Below are 14,019 nucleotides of genomic sequence, written 5' to 3' on the forward strand. Positions count from 1 at the left end.
GTTGAAATAGAGGAGCAAAGGCTAAGACTTTTGAGGGATTGTGCCATGCCAAATGAATCGGGAGCACAAACTAACATTGCAAGATCGGCAATTAATGCAAACAATTTTGAAATCAAGCCCTCACTCATCCAAATGGTTCAACAAAGTCAATTTGGAGGAAATACAACGGAGGATCCTAATACTTATCTAGATAATTTCATGGACTTATGTGGTACAATAAAAATAAATGGACATATGTGGTGCAATTAACTTAAGATTGTTTCCTTTTTCAATTTGTGATAAAGCGAATATATTGTTTAATTTTTATTCACCTAATACTTTCACTTCTTGGGGTGAGTTGACAAAAGCATTCTTAAATAAATATTTTTCTTCCGAAAAAATGGCTAAACTTCGTATAGATATCACAGGTTTTATTCAACATGAAAGTGAGTTGTTATATGAAATTTGAGAGAGATTCAAGAATCTTCAAAGAAGATCTCCCTACCATGGTCTCTCTGATTGATTGGTTATTTAAAATTTCTATAATGGACTCAACTACCCAACCAAGATCAACATAGATACTGCCACCGGTGGAGTTTTGATGAAAAAATCAACCAAGAATGCTCAAATTTTAATAAAGAAAATTGCCTCTAACAACTATCAATGGACAAATGAAAGAGATAATTCAAGAAGAGCAACTGGTATATATGAAATTGACACTCTCAACTTGTTAAGTGTTAAATTAGAAAATATATTTAATTCTCGTATGGATAACATTGAGAGGTTTCTAAGTAAACAAGGAGAAGGTGGTTCAAATTTTCATGTAAGTGTTGCTTATTGTTCAACATGTGGTGGTAATCATGATAGTGCTAATTGTTTTCATATGGAATAAGTTTATTGTGACAGCCCCACCTCACCCTAAGGCGAACCAAAGGGTTCGGCGGACCGCCTGCCCAACTCTCGTCGGGACTACGGATCGGGAACAAACGTAAACCCTACCAACTGCTCAAAGGAACTTCGAGAAGATGAACATTTAGAACCCAATTGAGCCGAACTAAAAGATACAATCAATCTTTGGTACAACGTTCCCACGAGAAATCAAAACGAAATGGAAGTGCCGCTGCCACGTCACAATTTGGCCGGAACCCAATCGAATACAGATAACGTTATATAACTCTAGAGAATAATATTTCCAAACCAAATAAAATGCACGAACATGATTAAACAATTTTATATACATACGTTTGTAATTTACAAATCAAAAGGGAAATATTTGGATTAAGGTACGTTTAGGATTTTCCAACTCCCGATGAGCTATACAAAAGAGTATTTATACTAGCTCATTTCATTCTTCAAAACATCGAAGTTCCAAAAGATGGTTCCCTGTAAGGAAAACAAGGATAACGGAACGGGGTGAGAAAGAAGCTCAATGAGGTACCAAAAGTATAAACAGTAGAAATCATGAGAAAACACTTTTAAGGCACATATACACATTAAATAAGATAAATGAACGAACACCACAATTTAAAGGATACAAGTGCCTCTCAGGAGCCAAATCACCCGTTGCAATACTTGATCCAACCTCGTTGACCCTCCATCAACGTTTAATGAAACACACATGTCCGTAAACCCCGCTTACGCCAAAATTCCGATCACCAAACATACCCCTTTCCGGGCCTGAACGCCAAACAAGAACAGGAATTGCAATACTCGAGTATACCGGAAATCTAGAGTCTCCAATACGCAAAGATTTCCCAAGAACAGGCACCCATGGATTGTCAAATTTTTCGACCAAGCCCTTGCTGGCTCGATCCAATTGACTCCCCATGAGGTTGAGCTCAGATTTAACAGGAAGGTCGTTGGATGCACTTCCAAACGACATTATAACAGGCGCAGGTAACAGATTCAAGTATATACATGAAACAAGTCACACAGGCCAGAGAACGAGTGCGATAAAGTACACACTCGTCTCGTACAAAATAAACAGTCGGTAAGGACATTCAAATAACAATTTGCAAGTACAAATAACCAGTTTAGCAATAATTCAGGGGAGTGGTACACTCACCAGTTAAAGCAAGGATACTTCAAAAGTTTCAACTAAAGTAGGGCTCTAATCACCAAGAAACCCTAGAATAACCAAGATAAACAATTATGGTTCCCACAGCCACAAATCCAGTAAATAAAATGCACAAATGAGGCTCGACTACAAGTCGTAGATCTCGCCAAATAATTACTCATGCAAGTGTGCAAAACATGATTTTGGGACGAAAAGGTAACATGAAGACCTAGGGCTCGAACAACCCCAAAAGCCCTTCTTATATATATCCCAAACCAAACCAAACTCAAAGAAATCCAACACTCCCAAAGTTTGGACAGCATATTCCCTACATTTCCTTACTTTTCCATCCTACAAGCAACACCAATTCATCTCAAATCAACTACATACACATCATAGACTATAAAATACACCTTTCGGCACAATAAGCACAACTGTAGCTACACTTATCGGATTGAAACGAATCTTATGGAGTTTCAAAGCCAAAACATATACCTACATTTCCTATGAAGGTCTCCAAAGCCAAATCATGCATTTTCATGGTAAAAAATGGAAATCCCCACGAAAACAGAAATCTGTCTGTGAAACAGGGCTCATGGGCAGTCAAGGGTATTTCGGTCATTTCACATGGTACAGAGCTCAGATTGAGCTGAAATTTTTCAGGCATCTAGTTAACACCATTTACTACAACTTTCATGTTTTAACCTAAGCCTGATTCGGCCTCTAACATGCACTAATAAAGCCGATCAGAACAAGGCAGATTGGAACCCTAAAACTGAAATTTTCCACACAAAACTGAAATTTTCCGCAATTAATGCACAAGGGATCCATTTAACACAATTTAGAGCTATCAATCCAAGGCCAAACATAACCATCATATGAAAATAGAAAAATCCCAAAAAAATCAGAAATTTAGCTAACTCCACTTTAATCCATGAAATCTTCCATAAAATAACCTAGTTAGCTACCATAAGTCACCAATTTACCATGATTAGGAACAAAGAGTGAGTTTCCAAGAAAAATACCTTAACTCCTCAAGAAAGGTAGTAGCTTAGGGGTTTCTCCTCCAAAACAACTCCACCAAGACCTTCAATCTTCCTTAGCAAGTCACTTTTGTGGACAAATTCAAGATTTAATCGGTTGGATTTCAAGATTTAAGCAAGAAATGGAAGAAGTAGTTGAAGCTTTCTTTTCTTTTCTCTCAAGGAGAGGTTCGGCCAAGAAGGGTACAAAATGAAGATGATTTGGGTCAAAATTGATCTATTAGTAAAGGTAAGAAAGTTAGGCAAGTCAACTTGAATAGGAAGGTGACACTTGGCACTTTGTTTTTGCTTAAAATTATCTTCTTGTCTCCCCATGGTTAATCCATCTAGGTAACCTCTAATTATTTCCTAGCACCTTGTAAAATAATATCTCTTAATACAAAATTCAATTAATCGCCAAAAATTTTATCGTACTAAGCGCACTAGCGGGTCCCACGCCTCTAATGCACTTCAAATTGAACGTACACTAACTTATTTTAGAAAAATGATTTAAAAACTGTACTTACTTATAACATATATAGAAAATGTAATATTTTAAAGGAAAGTAATAAAAATGTAGGCAAAGAAATAAAATAATGCCTGTAAAATGTGAAAATTTTCAGGTTCTCATATTTATAATATTAACAACTACAATCGGCCACTACAAAATAATCTTTTTTGAAAATTTACAATTTCAGTTGGAAGAATCATCCTAATTTAGCGTGAAGAGACTAAACAAATTCACAAAAATCTATCAACCTATCCAATTTTTCAACAAGGCCACTTAAGTCATGTTTTTTTTAACTTTGGAGGCCAATTTTGAAAAACATGTTTATGAAATAAAAGAAGATTTGATGATGTTAAAACAATCATGAACAGTATGATGACCGTGATTAGAGATATAGAATACCAATTGAGTAATATTGCTAATTCTATTAATTTGAGGTAACTAGACAAATTTTCAATTAAAATTGAGGTGAATTCTAGAGAACATGAGAATGCAATCACTCTTAGAAGCTGTAAATAATTAGAGGATAATCACCATAGTAAAAATGGAAAGAACGATGAAAATGGGGGTAATAATGAATAAGAAGGTAAAAGGGATCATGTTTCAAATAAATTTGATATGTTTTCTTCTCATATTTCTCACAAGAATACTACTAATTCTATTTCTTTTTCCAATAAGTTGAAGCGAAGCAATAAGGAGAAGGAATTTGAGAAATTTTCTAAAATGTTAAAGCAAATTAGAATTAATATTTCTTTTGTTGATACTATCTTACAAATTTCCTCTCATGCTCGTTTCTTGAAAGATATTATGTCAAGAAAGAGAAAAATTGAAAATCAAGACAATAGTATTAACGAAAGAATGCTCGGCATGCATTCAAATTAAACTTCCAACAAAGGTTAAAGATTTGGGAGTTTCACTATACCTTCTACCATTGACCATTTGAATTTCACTAATATTTTATGTGATTTAGGTACAAATGTACCATTGATGCCACTTTTCATTGTAAGGAAAATTGATTTGAAGAAGATGAAGAATACAAATGTTACTCTTCAATTGACGGATAGGTTCATAAAGCGTCCGATTGGTATAATTGAAAACGTCATCATTAAAGCGAAATCATTCTTTATACTGGTTGACTTTGGGATTGTTTCAAATATTTTTCTAAAATTCTTATATACATTGTGATCATACTAACTCTTCTTTGTTTGATGATAAGAATGATTTGGAGATAGGACAAACTCAAAACATGGTAAATGGAAAGAGAAGTTTTAACTCTTGAGAAAGAACTAGTTCTTTTTTCCCTCCAAAGTGAATTTTAAGAAGAAACACTTTTGAATTGAACCAACGACTATAAATAAAAGAGATAATTGGGAGGCAACCCAATGTTTTAAATCATTTCTTTTATTTTAGTGTGTTTTCATGTTTATTAGATGTATTAAGTTGTATTTATTATGTTTATTTTATAGGTTTCAAAAGTTGATGCAAAAATGACTTTTTGAAGGTTGGCGAGGAACAAGAAACATGAAGAACTCAACCCCTCAATTTGTGATTTAGATGTTTTTGATTCGTTATGAAGGGTTAGATTGCATGTTTAGATCATTTTAAACTTGTTTGAGGTATTACATTTTGTTAAACAATAATTAGATTCATGTTTTATAGAAGTTGAAAGTGTAGAGAGTAGTGAAAAAATGCAGAAATCTGCTCTTTAAAAGAAAAAATCCACAGATTCGTAAGGCTACCTCACGAATCCCTACACCTCACAGATCCTTGAGTGACTGCTGCAAGTTAATTCTGCAACTTGCACTGGTTTCACACTGTTTTGTGGACAAATTTTTCTCATAAAATCCAATTGAATCCAACTAAACTTGAGTTGAAAAAGTTAAAAATAACTTTATGATCACATGATGAGCACATTTTTTTTCACAAATATCTATAAATACCCTTTATATCTCATTAATTTGAGCATCTTGTAGCATCTTATAGTATGAAATAGAATAGAGTAGAAGTAGTTTTAACTCTAGTTTAGTATTGAGAGTTTCTTTCTTAGTTTAAAAGTTTTGGGAGGAAAGTGAGAGCACTCTTGTACCAATCTTATTTGAGAGATCAACTTGTGAAGGAATTCAAGAATTCAAGCTTCAAGACATTTTGTCTCGAGCCATGAATGCTTTAGTCACACAACGCCGATTCACTCCGTTTAAAGTCCCTCCTCGTTGTCCGGTCATAACGCACCTGGCGTATGCAGATGACATGATCATCTTCTCTAGTGAAGGGCGTCCCTCCCTAGATCGGCTCAAGAGGAGGCGTCGAGTCAACGGATCAACGCCCAAAAAAGTTGTTTTTTGACTCACCCGAGGTTTCCGCCACAGAAGGCTGCAGCAATTGGCCAGTTCCTTGGCTTCCAGAAGCGGGCCTTTCCAGTACGCTATCTCGGTTGTCCTTTGTACGTTGATAGGAGGAAAAAGGCCTATTTTGCGGATTTATATAATGCGGTGGCAGCTCGTATTCTGTCTTGGAAAAATAAGCTTTTATCAGTTGGAGGTAGAGTGGTATTGATTCAAAGTGTGCTGTCTTCAATGCCGATTCATTTGCTCGCTGCTTCCTCTCCTCCAAAAGGGACTCTTGTGGCCTTGGAAAAGTTGTTTGCGGACTTCTTATGGGGGTCATCAGACTTTGGCACTAACTTCCACTGGATTCGGTGGAAGGACCTGTGTCAACTGCGGGAAGATGGGGGTATTGGCTTGTGGGGTCTGAAAGGGGTACATGACTCGTTCTCGGTTAAGCTCTGGTGGAAGTTTTGGCAGCAGCAGTTGCTCTGGGTGGAATTCATGTCAAGGAAGTATTGTGCAGGTTTGCACTCGTGCCTGGTGGAGGGGAATCAGTGGAGCTCCCACACGTGGAAGAGGATGGTAACAGTGCAGCAAGTAGGGGACGACAACATCGGCTGGGTCGTACGTCAGGGGTCGATGGATTTTTGGCATGACAACTGGATGGGCACCGGGGCGCTCTGTGGCAAGGTGGAGATCTTCTCTGACCATGTGGTAGCTGATTTCGTGGCTGGGGGGACCTGGAATGTTGTCATGTTTCGTCAGCATTTGGACGCAGAGCTAGTTGGGCGAGTGCTGCAGGTTGCTCCTCCAACCTTTCGGGGGCCAGATCACATGGTTTGGACTCGTACAGCTTCGAGCACTTTTTCCACGTCCTCGGCCTACTCCTTAGTTCGCCAGGGCAATAACCGATCTTGGATCTCTGCTTATGTCTGGCAACTGGGCCTCCCCATCAAGATCTCTTTCTGCATGATGAGGTTGCTGCAGGGCAGGCTCTCTACCATGGACAAACTAAGGAGGTTTGGGGTATGTGGCCCCTCGAGGTGTTGGTGCTGCCGGGATCCTCAGGAGGAGGATCTGGACAATGTTTTTGGCTCAAGGGAGGGGGCAAGATTAGTCTGGCGGTATTTCAAGATCCGCCCAGAACGACTGCTGCTACCACACGTGGAAGAGGATGGTGGCAGTGCAGCAGGTAGGGGACGACAACATCGGCTAGGTCGTACGTCAGGGGTCGATGGATTTTTGGCATGACAACTGGATGGGCACCGGGGCGCTCTGTGGCAAGGTGGAGATCTTCTCTGACCATGTGGTAGCTGATTTCGTGGCTGGGGGGACCTGGAATGTTGTCATGTTTCGTCAGCATTTGGACGCCGAGCTAGTTGGGCGAGTGCTGCAGGTTGCTCCTCCAACCTTTCGGGGGCCAGATCACATGGTTTGGACTCGTACAACTTCGAGCACTTTTTCCACGTCCTCGGCCTACTCCTTAGTTCGCCAGGGCAATAACCGATCCTGGATCTCTGCTTATGTCTGGCAATCGGGCCTCCCCATCAAGATCTCTTTCTGCATGATGAGGTTGCTGCAGGGTAGGCTCCCTACCATGGACAAACTAAGGAGGTTTGGGGTATGTGGCCCATCGAGGTGTTAGTGCTGCCGGGATCCTCAGGAGGAGGTTCTGGACTATGTTTTTTGCTCAAGGGAGAGGGCAAGATTAGTCTGGCTGTATTTCGAGATTCAGGCTGGAGAAATGGAAGGAATGCACACGGTACGTCACCTGGTATGGTTTTGGTGGTTGAGGAGAGGGAACAATATGTTTTTGAAGTTCTTGTATAGGATTCTCCCATCAGTTATTTGTTGGGAATTGTGGACGGCAAGGAATAGGGGGTGTTTGACGGACAGAGGTTGCGGGTCAGGAAGTCGGTGAATCGGATCATCCAATGTTTGTTTGAGATCTTTCAAGCGCAATTCCCGAGAATGCGGTGGTCGCAAGGTTCGTAGGAAGGGTTACTACGTGAGGTGGCTAGCCATAATGAGAAGTTGACCCTTCAACCTGTGCGATGGGTGTCGCCGCAGGTTGGGTGGAAGTTAAATTCAGATGGGTGTTCTCGAGGGAACCCGAGGTCGAGTGGAGGGGGAGGGCTGGTGAGGGATTGTCATGGGGACTTTGTATTTGGCTACTCGAAGCATTTTGGTATAAGGAATAGTTTGCAGGCTGAGTTCCGAGCGCTCCTGTTGGGAGTCAAATACTGCATTGCCCGAGGTTATTTGGTTTTACACTTGGAGGCAGATTCACTGACCCTCATTCGGATCATTCAAGGGGCTTGTGCGTGTCCGTGGGAGTTGCAGAGGGAGCTAGACGAGTTGCTTGTGTTTCAACAACATTTTCACACGATCTCGCACTGCTACAGGGTAGCGAATTCGCCGGCAGATCGTCTAGCAAATGTCGGTGCCGAGTCGGAGGTAGGACAGCTATTTCATAGATTCTCTGATCTTCCGCGGCTAGTCAGGGGGGATGTTCGCATGGATAAGCTGGGTTTCCCATCGTTTCGTAGAAGGGTGGTTGGATACGGGTGATATAATGTACGCATGTTTCATTTTAATAAAAGTTTCTTTTAATGAAAAAAAAACCCTAATTATAAGAACTATGAAAATCGGCTAGAGAGAGGGGGAGAGAGAGAGAGAGAGAGGGGATAATTTTCTCTCTCTACCTTCTAATACAATTCTTGTTATATATAAAAAAAAAAGCTTCAAGACATTGAATAAGAATTCTTCTTCCTAAATTTGTCTCTTGTTCTTATTTCTCATGCTTTGTTACAAGTTTGTTTCATATTTAGATGTTCTTAATATGATATTTATCTAAACTTCTTTTTCATATCCTAGGGTGAAGATGAATTTGTTGTAGTTTTGATTTGAAATAATTAGGGAATGATTATACTTTTTCTTGATTTGTTATTTTAAAAACTTGTACTTATACTTTGTAGTTGCTTGGCCATCAACTATGAATGATTTGATTATTGTTGAGCAATGAAAGTTGCCTTCAAATAGATCTAAATTCTTAAACATTAGTTTTATTCTCATGAAAGTCGTGTTGGTTCGATTCATGCAATAAATTCATTGAGTTTATTTAACTTGTTTCTTATTTGTTTTTATATGAAAATAGGTGAGGGATGATTCAATGAGTTAATGTTCATTGGCGAAAGCGATGACATACATTTAGAAGTTATTCTTTGACAAATCATGAAAGCATAAAGTATAATCACTTTAACTAATTTCTAATCTTGACACAACAAGGGATTCTAATCCCTAGGATCCTCTTACTTAATTTTAAAAGTAATCCTCATCTAACTTGTTCTTTACTTTTATTTATTTTCTTGCAACATAACGCTTACATGGTTGGTTTTACCACCTAATGGCCAGTATTATATTTATTACTTATATCATATGACTGATTGTACTGTCTAAACTAACATCTTCTATGATCGGTTGTACCACCTAGTTAACTTTCTTGATTTTTACTTCCTTAAACTTTTATTGTCTAGATAATAAAGCAAGTAATTAAATTCAAGCGATTGCCATATTCTAACTTCCTGTGGGATCGACACCTATTATCCCTATACTCAATAAGCGAACTGTGCACTTACGAAAATAGGGTAATAAGATTTTAAAATTTGTAGTGTAGTAAGAATACCTTATCAATTATCATTTTTAAATATCAAATAAGAGACCTCCTTTAATTTCTTTTTGTAACAACCAACTCTTAACTTCTTTATATTAGTTTACGATACAAAATTAATTTTACTATACAATTAGTATTTAATATAATTTTTAATTATCAATGAAGGAATTATCTTTAATTTCTCTTTATAAAAATGTAATATAGCAATCCAACTCTTAATTTTCTTGTATTAGTAAATAGATCATGATTAATTTAATGTTAGTATACCATTAGTAGTTAGTATAACTCTCAATTACCAACTAAGGAAATACTAATTTCTTTATTAGATATTAGGGTAAAATACAAGGAACCCTCTTATGGTTTCGCGAAAAGACACCTTACCCCCCTATCGTTTAGAAATATGCACATAAACACCCTAAACTTTATAATTAAAGTGGAAATTACTTTTTGAACCGGCTGAGTTACCGGCAACACGTCGAATACCCAAAATACCCTCATTTATAATAGAGAGGGAAAGAGAATCAAGAACTGACTCAGCTTATTAGCTAGATTTGACAGAGTGGATCGCCTAGGCTCTTTGTTCTGGTCTTGTCTTGGGTTAAGAGGAAATTTCTTCGCCGGAATTCTCTGTGGTAGGTGGACAAGCCTAAAGACTCTGATTCGGTCTTCGTATATGATCCGAATCAGAGATGATGTAATGGATACAATTTGCTATCAAATTGGAGACGGAACCTCGGTAAGTTTTTGGCATCATCCTTGGCTTACGAATGGCCCCTTATCCCTATAGTCGACTGCAGTATAAGGTCTATCTCTCGTATTCCAGAAGCTGCTCGCCTTTCGGACCTTCTTGGTAAGAAGAGGCGGATTCCTCCTCAAGTAAGAAAAGATTTTCTGGAGGACATATGGCAAGTGATTACGGCATTGGAAATTCTCCCAGTACCTTTGCGACAGGATCTCTGCACTACTCCTCCTCTTCCTCCTGTGTTGCAATCGGAGATTCTTCAATCATGCATCGTACAATTAGCTCATCGGGTTCACTGATAGAGGAGGCTCGGACGAGCTCGACAACAAGCACGCTTCACATTATAGGCACTAGCTCCACCTCCACCTCCTCCACCACCACCACCACCAACTCAGTCAACAAAGGTGGAATCAATGATTCAACAACAACGGCAAGTGACGATGATGACGGTGGAGAGGGAGACGTGAACGAAGTGCTAAACCCTGAAGATTTTATCACAGTTTTGAAATATTCCGTCAGCCCTTATGATGATTTCAAGAAATGATTGAAGTACTAAACCATGAAATGATTGACGCAAGACTGCATCACAATGGGAAAATTGATTAGGAATTCATGGAAGAGCTCTTGTTTTGCTACTTGAACTTAAATGATAAGAAATCATACAGGTTCATCCTCAGAGCATTTGTGGACCTGATTGTTGTCTTACGTGAAAATTCGAGTGGAGCCCCTGCAAAGTCGAGGAGTGCTCGATCCGATAGGAAAGAAACCGAAAGCGAAGGTTTCCACCAGCCCCACCCCACACCCCACCATCCTCATCATCATCATCCCCACCATGCCCATCACCAGTTTTCACCAACTTACTCTTTCCGCTCCCCCCATCCTTCCGGCTACCTCCACGTCACTCCACCTTCTCATCATCATCACCAGAGGCCCTTACCGCTTCCCTCGACTTCGAGGGAAGACAAAGACGTGTTGAATCCTAGTAGTGGCGAAGGAGGAGGTGGAGGGGGCAGTGGAGGAGCCGGGGGATCGAAGAAGAGATTTAGGACCAAGTTCACTCAGGACCAGAAGGAGAAGATGTTGGCCTTTGCCGAAAGGCTTGGGTGGCGCATTTAGCTGACTAGTTGACTAGTTGAGCACCTCCTATTTTCATCTTTCTTTGTCTCTTAATGAGCTGTTATGGTGCGTGCTAATTTCATCATTCAACTCAGTCACTTCAATATATCAACTGAAGGGTAACTTGGGAATGAAACTCAAGGTCTTTTCAAAGGAACCTCGCATACCCATCGTCAGTAGATTGCACATCCGGTTATAGGTCAATTTCCACTTTAGTTATGAAGTTTAGGGTGTTTATGTGCATGTTTCTAAACGATAGGGGGGTAAGGTGTCTTTTCGCGAAACCACAAGGGAGGTCCTTGTATTTTACCCTAGATATTATCACTATAACTTCAAAATAGTAACCAATGAAATATGGCAGTTACAATTTATTGATACTAAATTAACTTGAATTTAAATAAAAAAAGAAAAGGAGTATTAGTCAAAAATAAACACCAAAAGTTTCGTCATTTGTCTCTGACTAAGTATCGATCTTCCCTAACTCTATTGTACCTAGCTCAAACATAGATCTTCTATGTAATGATAGTGCATATACTATCGCCCATTAGATATATGAACGATCTAACTTTGAATTTAAAATTTAAATTTTGCAAATGTGTGATGCATCTTACTCTAATAATGTATAAATTGTTAATATATAAGTGTAGACAAAAGTATTCGCATATGACACCAACATGATAGGCTAGTATCATAGAAACCATAGTTATTAAACTCGATCCGAAACTTGACTCGAAGAGTTGACCGGGTCATCTGTTCAATTGCGGATTAAGCGATTCAACCACGGATTACACAATAATTATATTATATGATATAATAATATGTTTTAAATTATAAAAATAATAAAAATTCGATGGTTCAATTGGTGCTTTTTTTTATTCACCGTTAAACCACCAGGTCATTGACTGGTCAATGGGTTTCTTGCTTGACCGATCTAATTAGCAACCCAACTCGATTCTATGGCCGGTTCACCGAGTTAACTAATTCGATCACTGGATTAGGTCAGGTTTTATAATTATGATTGAAACTTGATTATATTTGCAAATTGAAATTATGTATGGTATAAGTTATTAAATTCATATGCAAATTTGAGTGTCTTGTGTATTTATCCATAAATTACATTTATAATCTAAAACTATAACAAACTATAAGTAAATGAAGTTATATTATATTGGTACAATCTATATACATTCATAGCTTGAAGTACAACTAATTCATACTCTATAGTTTGTAGTATAAATTTTAATTAAAAAATATGTTTAATTTGGTTATTATATCTTGAGGTGTGCATGTTACAAAATCGGAACCTTTGATATAATGAAATCGGTGCTATCAGTTATTTGAGCCAATTATGTACTGAGAGTGCAATTATGTATCAATGCATACATCAAATAGCAATATAATAAGATTCAAATATTGAAAGTTAACATGACATCAATTTTCAAAGAACCCATCAAGATTATCCTAATTGGTTGATGAGCTTCTTGCTACCATGAAAAGCAAAAGCTCTTGTGATCCCACTTAGGAGAGATTGGCAAGTTTTATCCTAGTCAATGGCCAACTACCGGACAAGTCTAATAGTTGGTCATTGACCAATGAACAAACTCCAAATAGGATTAAAAGACTTATCATTTTCCATGTTATATGTATTTATTTACTAATAGTGGACTTTCACTTCCTTTCTTTTCATCCCAATTTTAGGAAGAAAAGTTCTTAAGTTTGGAGAGATCTGCAGCCATTCAATTCCTTGCTTTTCTCTCCTACATATCCAAGCCTAAAATAAATAGGTAAATTTGGGCAAAGGGAAGGGGGAAGATTTAAAAACTGAGAAAATTTGTCAAAATAGTCACATTTTTGGGAAAAAATTCTTTTAGTCATTAATATTTAAAATCAGTCAAAATAGTCCCTTAGATATAAAAAAATGTATCTATTTGGTCTTACAGCTCATTTTGTTAAATCTATTCTCCAACCAAAAAATGCAAGCTTACCTCACATACCCACAATTTTAAGGGTAAAAGAATTCGTTTCCCACCAGAGAAAAACCATGTGATATCTTTGTAATATTACATAATACATGCAGCAAATCATGATATTACACTATATAAAACAAGATTTTTACATTGTACATTTGTTTATCAAAGTGTTGGAAAAACTCACCATAATCAGATAGATTGAAGCTTTACTTTCCTTCTTCATTTGGCATTTTGTAAAATTATCCAATAAGGTAATTTCTTAATAGTTGTTAATCATTCTTTAATCTGATCCCCACACCCTCTTCATCGCTCTCATGCAGGTGACCTTGCTCTTTTGTGTTGGATTATGAGTTTGGTGGATAAGAATTAGGCTTTCCTACTAAGGAGGTAGTCCTGTGTTTTTTCTTTTTTTTTAGGGAAATAATTATGTTCCTATTTTGTCCTTGAAATTATGGGCATGTGAAGGAAACATGCATTTTTAGGCTTGAAAATTGATTAAAAATGAGCTCCGAGACCAAAGGGGCACCTTTTTTTTTTTTACATCTAATAGGCTATTTTGGTTGATTTTGAAAATGAGAGACTAAAAAAGTTCATTAGAAAATGTGGGGGATCATTTTAACAATTTTAAG

The 14,019-nt window shown here is 37.8% G+C and overlaps 1 protein-coding gene and 1 non-coding gene across 2 annotated transcripts; one reads left to right on the plus strand and one right to left on the minus strand.

The window, feature by feature from the left end:
• Positions 1-385: 385 nt before the first annotated feature.
• Positions 386-492, minus strand: LOC113748477. Its single transcript, XR_003464335.1, has one exon. It is a non-coding gene; the product is annotated as a small nucleolar RNA R71 (small nucleolar RNA).
• A 10,424-nt stretch (positions 493-10,916) lies between these two features.
• On the plus strand, positions 10,917-11,420 carry LOC113782487 (zinc-finger homeodomain protein 2-like). Its single transcript, XM_027328378.1, has one exon. The coding sequence runs from the start codon at positions 10,917-10,919 to the stop codon at positions 11,418-11,420; it is 504 nt and encodes a 167-aa protein (XP_027184179.1).
• Positions 11,421-14,019: the final 2,599 nt, after the last annotated feature.

Source organism: Coffea eugenioides, chromosome 9, assembly GCF_003713205.1.
Source record: "Coffea eugenioides isolate CCC68of chromosome 9, Ceug_1.0, whole genome shotgun sequence".
Lineage (NCBI taxonomy): Eukaryota > Viridiplantae > Streptophyta > Magnoliopsida > Gentianales > Rubiaceae > Coffea > Coffea eugenioides.